Below are 14,870 nucleotides of genomic sequence, written 5' to 3' on the forward strand. Positions count from 1 at the left end.
GAAAGTTATTGGAAGGTATACTGAGGGACTGGGTATATTTGGATAGACATGGGCTGATTTAGATAGATAGATAGATAAACTTTAATGATCCCAAGGGAAATTGGGTTTTGTTACAGCTGCACCAACCAAGAATTGAGCATAAATATTGCAATACAAAAACCACAAACAACAATATGCAAACTATGCCAGATGGAAGATAAGTCCAGGACCAGCCTATTGGCTCAGGGTGTCTGACCCTCCACGGGAGGAGCTGCAAAGTTCGATGGCCACAGGCAGGAACGACCTCCCGTGACGCCCAGTGTTGCATCTCGGTGGAATATGGCCGGAGTCCTACAGCAAAAAGTTCAATATCCGGGCTACAAACAGGTTCCTTGACCAGGATTGCAGCATCTGTTGTTAACCAGAACAGCAAGCCCCCCTCCTTTACGCTTACCGCTCTCAGTGCACTGCCGGTCAGCCCGAACGGTCTGGAAGCCGTCTATGGAAATGATTTGGTCGGGTGTGTCCTCGTGCAGCCACGTTTCAGTAAAACACGTAACACTGCTCTCCCGACATGGGAGAGCTAACACAGCTTTGTGGGTGGTAGGTCATGTCCCGCCAATCTTGTAGATTTGTGTGCAGTTTTTGGTCCTCTACCTACAGGAAAGATGTAAATGAGGCTGAAAGAGTACAGAGAGAACTTGCAGGAGTGTCGACGGGACTGGAGGGCCTGAGTTACAAGCAGAGATTGATTGGGTTAGGACTTCATTCCTTGGAACGTAGAAGATTGAGGGGGAGATGTGATAGAGGTATGTAAAATTATGAGGGGTATGTATAGGGGAAAAGCAAGCAGGCTTTTCCCACTAAAGTTGGATGAGATTGGAATGAGAGGTCATGGGTTAAGGGTGAAAGGTGAAAAGTTTAAGGGGGACATGAGGGGAAACTAATTCACTCAGAGGGTGGTGAGAGCGTGGGACGAGCTGCCAGCACAAATGGTGGGTGTGGTTTGATTTCAACAATTTGGATAGGTACAGGGCTGGGAGGGATCTGGCGGGCAGTTCAGTGGGACTTGGCAGATTAGCGGTTTGTCACAGACTAGATGGCCCAAAGGTCTGTTCCTGTGCTGTTGCACTCTACGTCTCTGGTAACAAACCAGATCTCATACGCATAATGACGTCTGGCCCCAGGCGTGCCTTCATCCTAAGCTAAGGAATCCAAAGGACCGATACAGTCTGGCACCAGTGGTGTCGCAGGAGTTACCGGTCAGTGTTGAACTCAACATAGGACTTCCTTAGTGACCCCAGCTCCGGATTGTTCCTCACAGTTTAGCCCCAAAGCCTTCCCCACGATGAGGTATGGCCGCAAGACAGTGGAGGGTTTCCTTCTCCTCGAGGAGCTGACGAGCCCCATCTAACTTGCTGAAGCAGGGAGATTGTTTCGTTTTCGCTCCTGGCCGTTTCTGGCATTTCTAAGCTTGAAACCGCAGGGAGCTATTCCAAGCCTGGATTGCCTTGCTGCTTATTTCTCGTCAACTATCAGTGACAAAAATCTCTGCTTTTTGAGAACAAAACACCCGCAACTGATGCTGTTTAAGGACTGTTCGCCCTAAGCAAGGTTTGGTGTCTAGCAGCCAGCGAGTACACGCAGCTGACACTAGCTAGAAACTGTTTGACAAGAGTCTCCTGTCCCAGTTAAGTGGAGCAGTGTCCTAAATAAAGGGAAGGAATCCCGCTTCCGGTAATTCCCTCCCCCATCCCTATTTCACTCTGCCCCCTCCCCCAGCTGCCTACCACCTCCCTCATGGTTCTGCCTCCTACTACCCATTGTGTTTTCCCCTATTCCTCCTTCACCTTTCCTGCCTGTCCCCTCCCTGCTTCCCCTCCGCCACCCCTTTATCTTTCCCCTTACTGGTTTTTCACCTGGAACCTACCAGCCTTCTCCTTCCCACCCTCCCCCCACCTTCTTATGGGGCCTCTGCCCCTTCCCTCTTCAGTCCTGACGAAGGGTTCCGGCCCGAAACGTTTACTGATGGTTTCCGTGGATGCTGCCTGACCTGCTGAGTTCCTCCAGCGTGTTGTGAGTGTTGCTTTGACCCCAGCATCTGCAGAGTGTTTTGTGTTTGGGAATCCCGGCTATTTTCTCGGTTTAGTTTTTGTTCTTTGCGAGCTATTCCGAGCTGGCGAGTGCCCCGATTAACCGATTGGCCCAATTAACCGGAGTCCACTGTGCTGAGTCTATTTTGTGTTACGTACCCCGTAACTGGGTAGCCAAACCAGCAGAAATGGAGCACTCGTTGGGAGTCTGGATTACTAGGAACTAATAAAGTTTTATTGAAGAAACAAATAATACAATACTAATCGTAAGGATATAAATGTGACAGGTTAGCAATGATAATACACACATATACACAGAACTAGGGTAATAGGAATCAACCAAGCTCTATCGCAGTGTAGGGGTAAAATGATCAGTCTTACAGTGACGCAGAGTTCAGTTCAGCTTAGTACAGTTCGCAGTAATCGCTGTTGTACCATTGGAGGGAGAGAGAGAGAGAGAGGGGGATGCAATTTGGATCAGGCAGACCTTTGATGTCTTTGCAGTTGGTTTCGGGCTGACCCTTTTATGTCTTCTATCCCGCTGTGGTCACCGACTGTGACCCCTCCGTTCCGGATACGATCGTTCTTCTGCGGTGATCCCAGCACCCAGGCAAGGGCGGACACACAACCCAGGTTCCCACCGAACGTACCTTTACACCCTGTGAGCCTCTGATCGGTTCCCGCGAACCAGACCTCCAAACTCCCACCACTTGTTGGGGCACACCGCTCTTTCCAGGGTCTCGTCTCATGGTGTCGTGGTGTGTCCCGTGCCTTAGCGAACCTGCTCTTTTTATCCCCCTGCTGGGGTATCACCTGTCCATCAAACTTCAAACAGTTCAGGTTCAAAGTAACCGGTCTGTCAATATTCTGAATTGTGTTTCTTTTCCGTTAATCCCTCTCTTCTCTCTTATTAGCATTTTGAATGTTTCTCCATTGACTCTCTTATCTCTCTCATTAGCATCAATCGTCCGATAGCTTGGTTTGGAATGTTCTCAGTGAAAAGAAATTCCATTCAGTCGTGATCTGCTTTACAGGCTCGATCTTGTCAGCCACGGCCTGCACAATGGGTTCAACGAAACACCTGGATTAGTGTGGATTCAAAATAATGTCAGTGATCAAATGTCACCCTTGCAGAGTATTCCTAGAGGGCCACGGAGCCAGTGGCCATAGTCGGAGAGTGGAGGGACAGGTCCCCTGCTGACTGTGGCGCCCAGCCAGTTAGTTCCGTCTGCCCACATCGGGCCCAAAACCCTCCTAACCTCGCCTATCCATTTACTTATTGAGGATGGCTTTAAACGTTGCTAATGTGCCTGCTTCAACCACTACAGTGAATGCTGTTCACTCCAAATACGCATCCACCCTCTGAGTGAAGAAGCAGCCCCCCCCCCCCAGTGTCCCTTTATAATCTCTCACCTAAACACAAAATAATCTGCAGATGCTGGGGTCAAGGCAACACTCACAACACGCTGGAGGAACTCAGCAGGTCGGGCAGCATCCGTGGAAACGATCGGTCGACGTTTCGGGCCGGAACCCTTCGTCAGGACTGTAGGGGGAAGGGGCAGAGGCCCTATAAAGAAGGTGGGGGGAGGGTGGGAAGGAGAAGGCTGGTAGGTTCCAGGTGAAAAACCAGTAAGGGGAAAGATAAAGGGGTGAGGGAGGGGAAGCAGGGAGGGGATAGGCAGGAAAGGTGAAGAAGGAATAGGGGAAAACACAATGGGTAGTAGAAGGAGGTGGAACCGTGAGGGAGGTGATAGGCAGCTGGGGGAGGGGGTAGAGTGAAACTGGGATAGGGGAAGGGAGGGGGAGGGAATTACTGGAAGTTGGAGAATTCTATGTTCATACCAAGGGGCTGGAGACTACCTGGACGGTATATGAGGTGTTGCTTCTCCAACCTGAGTTTAGCCTCATCAGAGGAGGCCATGTCTGGACGTAGCTGAATGGGAAGCAGAGTTGAAGTGGGTGGCAACCGGGAGATCCTGTCTGTTGTGGCGGTCGGAGCGGAGGTGCTCGACCTCTCACCTATGAGCTTTAACTTATGCCCTTATGTTTAATTTAGCGCCCTCTCCCTGGGAGAAAAGGCTACGCGCTTTCTCTGTGGCCGTTCACGATCTTATCGACCTGTATCAGGTCACCCTTCAATCTCCTATGTTCTGGGAATAAAGTCTTATTTCATGCAACTTGTCCTTGAAATTCAGCCACCTCACTCTGTGGGGCCCCCCCCCCGAAGTCCAGGCAACAGCTCATTAAAGAGATTCAGCTGAGGGACTGCGTTTTTTTTTTAACAATTGATTTACTGCCCGTTATGCCGCTGGTGTCTCTAGGGCAGCCATGGAGGTCCTGCATCTCTGGCAGGGTTCGGGGCTTCCTTCATCGTGTCAGTAGCTTCCTCTCAGTTTTCACCACCGTCAGCCATGCAAGTCCCAGTTGGAGACTCGGGAATGCCATCACACTCAGATGGATTCTTCATGTCCGTTTCCGTGTCAGTTTTGTTTCACCAGTGAGCTGAACCCCCGAAACTGGAGGGCCGGTGGACCACTCTTTGTCTGCCCTCTACCCTTTGACCTTTTTGGCATTGGTGACCCTACCAAGACCCACGGCATAAAGCCCTGACTCCAGGTCATTGAGGGACACAAGCCCCCAAACCGCAACAAGGTTGTGGTCCTGAGGGACGAAGTTAAAATATATTTTCTCTGTACTCTTATTTACGTCTTTCCTGCAGTACTGCACACAATACTCCAATCACAGCAAAAGAAAATCTGCAAGTGCACACAATACTCCAAATTAATCTCACTTATAGTGCCTATAAAAAGTATTCACCCCCCCCCCCCCAGAACTTCTTCATTTTACTGTTTTACAACATTGAATCACAGTGGATTTAATTTGGCTTTTTTGACGCTGATCAACAGAAAAAGACTCTTCTGTGTCAAAGGGAAAACAAATTTCTACAAGTTGGTCTAAATGTATTACAATTATTAAATGCAAAATAATCGATTGCACAATTACTGACCCCCTTCAAGTCAGTATTTAGTAGATGCAAACACGAGGAATTCTGCAGATGCTGGAAATTCAGGCAACCCACATAAAAGTTGCTGGTGAACGCAGCAGGCTAGGCAGCATCTATAGGAAGAGGTATAGTCGACGTTTCGGGACGAGACCCTTCGTCAGGACTAACTGAAAGAAGAGCTAGTAAGAGATTTGAAAGTGGCTGTGATAGCGAGTCTGAGTCAAAATGTGGTTGAAAAGTTGAAGAGCCGAAGAAATTACAGATGGGGAGCAGTGAGAGATGGTTTCACTGAACTCCCGTCGAAGAGAAGATTTAAACTTCTTCAGTGTAGCATCACCGGAAGAGGCTTGGCAGTACTGAATTTAAAAACGCAAACACGAGGAATTCTGCAGATGCTGGAAATTCAAGCAACACACATAAAAGTTGCTGGTGAACGCAGCAGGCCAGGCAGCATCTCTAGGAAGAGGAACAGTCGATGTTTCGGGCCGAGACCCTTCGTCTGGACTAACTGAAAGAAGAGCTAGTAGTAACCACTTTCAAATCTCTTACTAGCTCTTCTTTCAGTTAGTCCTGACGAAGGGTCTCGGCCCAAAACGTCGACTGTTCCTCTTCCTATAGATGCTACCTGGCCTGCTGCGTTCACCAGCAACTTTGATGTGTGTTGCTTTAGTAGATGCACTTTTGGCAGCAATTACAGCTTGAGTCTGTGTGGATAGGTTTGTTTCAGCTTTACACATCTGAACACTGCAATTTTTCCGCATTCTTCTTCACAAAGCTGCTCAAACTCTGTCAGATTGCAAGGTGCTTGTGAGTTAAAGGGCCTTTTCAAGTCCAGCCACAAATTCTCAATTGGATTGAGGTCTGGACTCTGACTTGGCCTCTCCAGGGCCTTAACTTTGTTGTTTTTAAGCCATTCCTGTGTAGCTTTGGCTTTAGGCTTGGGGTCATTGTCTTGCTGGAAAACAGATCTCCCAAGTCGCAGTTCTGTTGCAGACTGCATCAGGTTTTCCTCCAGGATTTCCCTGTATTTTGCTGCATTCATTTTACCCTCTACCTTCCACAAGCCTCCCAGGGCCTGCTGCAGCCACCACCGTGCTCCACGATAGGGATGGTGTGTTTTTGATGATGTGCGGAGTTTAGTGTCATGGCCAGTTTTGCTTTCATGAGACCATAGAACCTTCTTCCAGCTGACTTCGATTTCCCAAATGCCTTCTAGCAAACCGGAGTTGAGATTTCATGTGAGTGGTTTTCGTCAGAGAACAAAACAGGAAAAAAATTTCTGAGGTAGCATATATGGGCTCGTTGTCCTTTCAGAAATCTGGTGGTGGGGAAGCAGCTGTTCCTAAAATTTTCTCTCTTGTACACTAGGCTTTTGCTCTTCGTTTGTTCGTTCGTTATGCTCTGAGTTGAATGCCACGGATGATCGTGGTCTTTCCGTGACCGTGATTGTTTTTGGCAGATTTTTCTACAGAAGTGGTTTGCCATTTCCGTCTTCTGGACAGGGCCTTTACAGGACGGGTGATCCCCAGCCATTATCAATACTCTTCAGAGATTGTCTGCCTGGTGTCAGTGGTCACATCACCAGGACTTGTGATCTGCACCGGCTGCTCGTACGACCGTCCACCACCTGCTCCCTTGGCTTCACCTGACCCTGATCGGGGGGGCTAAGCAGGTGCTACACCTTGCCCGAGGGTGACCTGCAGGCTAGCGGAGGGAAGGAGCGTCTCACACCTCCTTTGGTAGAGACGTATCTCCACCCTGCCACCCGGGTCTTCTTATTGGAGTGATTTCACTTTGCACACTGGAAGAAATCACGGTGCTGTAGGTTTGTTGGCTGAAAATAGATGGCACATACACATAAACCCGTTCCAGCAATCACCTTGAAATGATTGTGCTGTAGGCTAACGGATACGCATTCTTGCTTCCATTCAAGGAATGTGGGTGTTTCCAGAGAACCCAGCGGGGTGTTTTGCTGGTTATCCGTTCTCAGTATTTACTTATTTATTTTGTATTTGTACAGTTTGTCTTTTGCACATTGGTTGTTTGTCAGTCTCTGCGTCTAGCTTTTCATTGATTCTATTGTATTTCTTTGTCGCTAGTTCGAGCCCCAGTCGAGGCAGCGTGTTGTGTCCTTGAGCAAGGCACTTAACCACACAGTGCTCTGCGACGACACTGGTGCCAAGCTGTATGGGTCCTAATGCCCTTCCCTTGGACAACATCGGTGTCGTGGAGAGGGGAGACTTGCAGCATGGGCAACTGCCGGTCTTCCATACAACCTTGCCCAGGCCTGCGCCCTGGAGAGTGAAGACTTTCCAGGCGCAGATCCATGGTCTCACAAGACTAACGGATGCCTTTTTTTACTGTGATAGCCTGCAAGAAAATGAATCTCAGGTTCGTATACGGTGACACAAATGTACTTTGATAATAAATTTACTTTTGAAATTTGGACATTGATTATACAACTACACGTTTTAAGAATTTGTTGTTGTGTGTTGGTGGGGGGTGTAACCCACAACAGATTCAGTAATTATAAAGAATAAAAATTATATAGAATAATGAAGTTGAAGTGGAGTGAAATGTGCATTAATACCAGCTTGTATAAGATTGAGAGGGTACTGGATAGTTGTATACAAAATTATGGGGGGTATAGATAGCAACACACATCAAAGTTGCTGGTGAACGCAGCAGGCCAGGCAGCATCTCTAAGAAGAGGTACAGTCGACGTTTCAGGCCGAGACCCTTCGTCAGGACTAACTGAAAGAAGAGCTAGTGAGAGATTTGAAAGTGGCTACTACTAGCTCTTCTTTCAGTTAGTCCTGACGAAGGGTCTCAGCCCGAAATGTCGACTGTACCTCTTCCTAGAGATGCTGCCTGGCCTGCTGCGTTCACCAACAACTTTGATGTGTGTTGCTTGAATTTCCAGCATCTGCAGAATTCCTGTTGTAGGGGTATAGATAGGATCATCGCAAGCAGGCTTTTTCCACTGAGGCTGATTGGGATGACAACCAGGGGTCATGGGTTAAGGGTGAAAGGTGAAAAGTTGAGGGGCAACTCCTTCACTGGCAGGGTGGGGAGAGTGTGGCATGAGTTGCCAGCGCATGTGGTGGATGTGGGTTCAATGTCGGTGTTTAAGAGAAGCTTGGACAAGTACGTAGATGGTAGATGTGTGAAGGGCTGAGGTCTCGGTGGGGGTCGATGGTTTGGCATGGGCTTGATGGGCCGAAGGACCTGTTTCTGAGCCTCTGTATTTACAGTGTAACCAAGTGGTTTAAAGCAGGGGTTCTCAACCTTTTTATACCATGCACCGACACTGTTGAGTAAGGGGTCCAGGGAACCCAGGCTGGGAACCCATGGCTTAAAGTGTTTGCAGTGCAGTGATGGGGGTGACAGGTAGAGGGGGTGGGGGGTGTAATTAGAACAGATATCAGGTCAATCTATTGATCAGATTAACTGTCCTAGTTAGCTATCTGTTACCCTGGAGACTGCACTAGAAGCACCTTAAACCACACCACTCTCCAGCTATTAAGTCACTGTACTTCATTGGAAATCAGAGTCAGGTTTAATATTACTGGCATTTGTTGTGAAATGTGTTGTTTTGCAGCCCCAGTACATTATGTCTGTGGTGGCCAGTGCTATCATGTTTGCTGTTGTGTGCTGGGGCAGCAGGCTGAGGGTAGCAGACACCAACAGAACCAACAAACTCATTCGTAAGGCCAGTGATGTCGTGGGGATGGAACTGGACTCTCTGACGGTGGTGTCTGAAAAGAGGATGCTGTCTAAGTTGCATGCCATCTTGGACAATGTCTCCCATCCACTACATAATGTACTGGGTGGGCACAGGAGTACATTCAGCCAGAGACTCACTCCACCGAGATGCAACACAGAGCGTCATAGGAAGTCATTCCTGCCTGTGGCCATCAAACTTTACAACTCCTCCCTTGGAGGGTCAGACACCCTGAGCCAACAGGCTGGTCCTGGACTTATTTCCTGGCATAATTTACATATTGCTATTTAACTATTTATGGTTTTATTACTGTTTAATTATTTATGGTGCAACTGTAACGAAAACCAATTTCCCTTGGGATCAATAAAGTATGACTATTGCAAAGCATAATAGAAACTGTAAATTACAATAAGAAATGTATATAAATAAATATGAAAACTTTGGGTCTTAATATTACATTTGTGCAAAAACTAAAGTTAGAATTTTATTTCTATTACAGAAAGACCTTCTTACGCACCACCTCCTGCCCCTGCTCCCACCACAGTAAGTCTTTGTATCTTTGTTATGAATTATGTAATGAAAACGTGTGAGTTTTCGCTGGTGTGAGCAGGCGATTCATGGATAGAGGAAAATGCAGTGCTCTCTTCTGTTGGTGTGTTCAGGGTTTAGCTGGACGAAAGTCTGAAGTGGTTCAGTGGCAGATGGTTAACCTTTGCCGTTTGGGAAGTACTGAGGCGGGAATTCGATGCCTGCCGCACTTCCGGTTTTAGACTGTCTGCGACGGAGCGTGGTCTGATGTTTGAGGAGAAATAAGTGACTGTGCTGGTTCCAAAGAGGCCCTCCGCTGTTTAGGATCGACCGTGGCCGTTGCGATCCTGGGTACTCGGTGCGCCAGCCTGGGCAGTACGGTATGGAGAGCGAGCTGTTGCCCGTGTAGCATACTCCCCTTCTCCACGCAGCTGGTGAGCCCAAATGGCAGAGACCGATAGAGTCCGGCACCGGGAGCTGCCGGTCAGTGTTGATCTCAGCGTAGGACTGCCTGAGGAACTCAAGGTCCAGATCTTAGCGGAGGTTTGAGATCGGAGTTTTCCTTCTCCGAGACAAGCTGCCAGGTATATTAAGCAGCAGTCAGCACCAAATAAAAGTAACTGGAATATCATTAGTGACGATTCTCCCATGGGCTGTGTCACGTCAATATATTTGTGAAGGCGGAACATCGACAGTGGAAAACGGGTACAGGCCAGTCGGCCGGCAGTGTTGTGCCGAAACAATATTTGCCAAATAGTGTCGTGCTAGTTTCGCTCCTGTGTCTGTGTTTGTGATGCCAGAACTTTCTCACTGACTCTAAAAGCAAGTGGGCCACTTCTGTCAGTTTTGTACGCTGCCTCTCGTGGCTAGGAGCTGCTCGGGATTTGATGGCGGGGGTGGCCGACTTGTGCTTGGGCTGTTTTCTCTGGAGTGCCGGAGGCCGAGGGGAGATCTGATGGAGGTTTATAAGAGTACAAGAGGCATAGAGAGAGTAGACAGACAGTATCTGTTTCCCAGGGTTGAAATGTCTAACACCAGAGGCCATGCATTCAAGCAGAGAGGAGACGTGAAGGGCAAGTATTTTACACAGAGAGGGGTGGGTACCTGGACTGTGCTGGATGGTGGTAGAGGCCGATACATTTGGGACTTTTAAGAGTTGTTTAGAACGTAGGAGAATAGGAGGATATGGGCATAGTGTAGGCAGAAGGGATTAGTTGGCCATTCGATTACTAATTTGACTGGGTTCGGCACAACACTGTGGGCAGAAGTGCTGTTCTGTAATTGCTGTCAGATTGGCAGTGGAATACTTGTAGATCTCTGTGCCCCAGAGGACACAGCCTCAGAATAGAGGGACGTCCCTTTAGAACAGATGAGGAGGAATTTCTTCACCAGACAGTGGTGAATCTGTGGAATTCATCGCCACAGAAGGCCATTTGAAGCAGTGGAGGCGGGTGTAGATGCATGATTAGTCAGGGCATCAAAGATTACGGGGAGAAAGCGATTGAGAGAATCAATCGTGATGGAATGGCGGAGAAGTCTCGATGGGCTGAATGGCCTAATTCTGGTCCTATGTCGCGTGGTCTGTTGAAAGAGCCGTGAAATGTGTTCAGTAGACTTTCTGAAACGTGCTGCGTTTGTCAAGAGGACACAGATAATTGGAAGAATGATTCTCTGTGAAGTGATGCCTAACTCTCATGTGAGTAACACTTCATAGACAATTTTTATTTGATCACAAAAACCAAACAGAGGTACACTGAAGAACAACTTTCAGTTTGAAAACTCCAAAGATGTTATGCTGGAGAACATTCTGAACTCCTTCCTGATCAGGCTTGGGGCTTGGTGTTTTGTGTTAATGTTTTCAGAATTGTCCTGAAAGTTGGCCCCCCCACTCCAGAGAGGAGCTTCCAGTGTTGCCCACAATCCAGGAATGAACAGAGGCTTTATATTTGCCTGTGGTTCACCCTGCACCTTTTAAGGTTATTCTGCCTAGTTAACATGGTGCTGTATTGAAGTTCCATGGCATGGAGCCGGATTGCTGCTTTGAATGGTGGGATGTTTTGAAATGACCGAGGTCCAAGTGTCGGTGAGGCTCGGGAGACAAGCTTTGCAAACCTGCCTTACAAATATTCGCCGTTTGCAAATGAGAACGTTCCTGTCAAACCTTTTTATTTAACTTCTACGACGGTATCTTTGTCACAAAGCAATTTTAATCAGAGCAAAAAAAGTTTGAAGTCAAATCATTGATGATCAAGATGTAAAGATAAGTTTAAAATTAAATTAACGATTTCAGTTTAATAACTGTGTGATACTGGAGTGAAGGTAACGAACACACGGACCCTATTAAATCACATTGAGGGTTTCTGTCTGATATCTGTGATACTGGAGTGAAGGTAACGAACACACGGACCCTATTAAATCACATTGAGGGTTTCAGTCTAATATCAGTGTGATACTGGAGCAATAGTAACCCCTGTTACCAGGAGCTTTTAATGACTTGCCCCGTGAATGTTAATTTAAGCACATTTTAAAATTGAGTGTTGCATTTTGTTTTCTTTGAGAACTTTTCTGGTTAATTGAATATAAATGGTGTGCACTGGGATCGCACCTGGTGCAGTTCAATATTGATAGTACTTCTTGGCCTTTCGAGAAGTTCAGAACAGAAAAGAGTGTTGAGGGGTATCTGAGTTCATGAAAGGATTTTCTTGCAACACCCAGAGCAACACTCGCAAAATGCTGGAGGAACTCAGTAGGTCAGGCAGCAGAATAGGCACGAGGAGGGGTTTTGGCCCGATGTTTGTTCCTCTCTATGGATGTTGCCCTCCCTGCTAAGTTCCTCCAGTATTGTGTGTGCGTTATTCTAGAAATCTGGAGTTTGCTCAGGCAGAGTTGATTGGAATTGTTTCTTTTTAATAACAAAGGTTTATATTTGACCGGGACTATACAGAAAAACGATCTGTAGAAGATATTCAACCAGTTGCTCATATTCAGAAGACTGCTCTGTGTATTTCTGGCATGTCTCCCGTTATCTTGCCCGTCCCACCATTAACCATCGCACTTGGGAAGCTGTGGTATTTGGGTCGTCACTTCAATCAGAATCAGGTTGAATCTCACCCTCGTGTGTCATGAAATTTGTTGTTTTGCAGCAGCATACACATATATATAAAAACTATAAATTACTGTATGGAGTATATATAATTTAATTATGTATATATTATGCTTATTGATACTTAATTTAAATATATATAAAATTAAATAGGTAGGGCAAAAACAAGTAAAAAGTAGTAGGATTGATAAACACGAGGAAATCTGCATATGCTAGAAAACCAAAGCAGCACGCGCACGCACACACAGTCCTGGAGGAACTTGGCAGGTCAGGCAGCGTCTGTGGAGGGGTATATACAGTCGACGTTTTGGACTGAGACCCTCCGTCGCGATTGGAGAGGAAGGGGGAGCAATGCAGACTAGAAACATGGCAGGAGGGGAAGAAGGGTACCCGGAAGGTGAGAGGTGAAGCCAGGTGGGTGGGAAAGGTGAAAGGCTGGAGAGGAAGGGATCTGATAGGAGAGGAGAGTGGACCAAAGGAGAAAGGGAAGGAGGAGGGGTAATCGGGGGAGATGATAGGTGAGAAGAGATTAGGGGCCACAGTGGGGAAAAGAAGAGGAGGAGAGAGGGAAGGAAGTTTCTTTTTACTGAAAGGAGAAATCGCTGTTCATGTCATCAGGTTGGTTACAGTGATGCTTACTGAAGTATTCATGGCTGTGATTGTGGACTTCGGCTGTCGTGGACCTAAGTAGGAATATTTAATGATTCCCACTGGAACTGCACGCGAAGAGTCGCTGCTTGTCACTGTCATCCTGAGCTTTTGTTGAATTTATTTTCCCCGTCTGGCTCTGATGGCTGTCTGGGCGAGCGGGTGAGCAAGGTGACATTACAGCAGGGATTGTCCATCGCAGCTCCGGCAACCGGTGGAGTGCGAGAGCATCCAAGGGCGATTCAGCTTCTGTTAAAATCTCTGTATGGCCACGCTTGGAGTATTGTGAGCAGTTTTGGGCTCCTTGTCTGAGAAAAGAAGTGCCGGCATTGGAGAGGGTCCAGGTTCACAAGAATGATCCCAGGAATGAAAGAGTTAATGTAGGAGAAGCATTTGATGGCTCTAGGCCTGTACTCACTGGAGTTTAGAAGAATGTCGGGCTGGGGGGAATCTTATTCAAACCTATTGATAGAGTGGATGTGGAGAGGATGTTTCCTATAGTGGGGGGAGTCTAGGACCAGAGGACACAGATAGAGTGGACATGGAGAGGATGTTTCCTATAGTGGGGGAGTCTAGGACCAGAGGACACAGATAGAGTGGATGTGGAGAGGATGTTTCCGATAGCGGGGGAGTCTAGGACCAGAGGACACAGATAGAGTGGATGTGGAGAGGATGTTTCCTATAGTGGGGGAGTCTAGGACCAGAGGACACAGATAGAGTGGATGTGGAGAGGATGTTTCCTATAGTGGGGGAAGTCTAGGACCAGAGGACACAGATAGAGTGGATGTGGAGAGGATGTTTCCTATAGTGGGGGGAGTCTAGGACCAGAGGACACAGATAGAGTGGATGTGGAGAGGATGTTTCCTATAGTGAGGGAGTCTAGGACCAGAGGACACAGATAGAGTGGACGTGGAGAGGATGTTTCCTATAGTGGGGGAGTCTAGGACCAGAGGGCAGAGCCTCAGAATAGAGGGATGTCCCTTTAGAACAGAGATGAGGAGGAATTTCTTTAGCCAGAGGGAGGTGAATCTGTGGAATTCATTGCCATGGACGGCTGTGGAGGCCAAGTCACTGGGTATATTCATAGCAAAGGTTGATAGGTTCTTGATTAGTCAGGGTGTCAAAGGTTATGGGGGGGAAGGCAGAAGAATTGGGTTGAGAGGGATAATAAATCAACCGGGATGAAATGGCGGAGGAGACTCAATGGGCCGAATAGCCTAATGCTCCTGTGCTCCTGTGTTTATGGTCTTATGGTTTGCACGGAGGCACAGTTGTTCTCCGCGTGGGATAGTGAGCATCACTCTCCACCCTACCGTGTCACAGTGAACAGCTGAACTGCTGGGGAGAGATGAGGGGCCTTGTTCTCTCCCAGAGGCTGTGGGAAACGGAAAACTAGCCTGTTGTGTTGTCAGAACTTATCACACCGTTTGTGAGAGGAAAATACACACACACACACACACACACACACACACACACACACACACACACACACACACAGAGACAGACAGACAGACACACACACACACACACACAGAGACAGACAGACAGACACACACACACACACACAGACAGACAGACACACACACACACACACACACAGAGACAGACAGACACACACACACACACACACACACACACAGACAGACACACACACACACACACACAGAGACACACACACACACACACACAGAGACAGACACACACACATACAGACACACACACAGACACACACACACACAGACACACACACACACAGACACACACACACACACACACACACACATACAGACA

At 47.6% G+C, this 14,870-nt stretch overlaps 1 protein-coding gene across 8 annotated transcripts in view; it reads left to right on the plus strand.

Annotated features, from left to right (window-relative positions):
- The window catches only part of smarce1 (SWI/SNF related, matrix associated, actin dependent regulator of chromatin, subfamily e, member 1), a 145,446-nt gene that overhangs the window by 14,053 nt on the left and 116,523 nt on the right, over positions 1-14,870 (plus strand). For all 8 annotated transcript variants that reach the window (XM_063037647.1, XM_063037651.1, XM_063037649.1 and 5 more), the window contains exon 3: positions 9,300-9,343. In XM_063037647.1, the coding sequence (XP_062893717.1) occupies positions 9,300-9,343 (44 nt within the window). The remainder of the gene's footprint in view (positions 1-9,299; positions 9,344-14,870) is intronic.

Source organism: Mobula hypostoma, chromosome X1 (assembly GCF_963921235.1).
Source record: "Mobula hypostoma chromosome X1, sMobHyp1.1, whole genome shotgun sequence".
NCBI lineage: Eukaryota > Metazoa > Chordata > Chondrichthyes > Myliobatiformes > Myliobatidae > Mobula > Mobula hypostoma.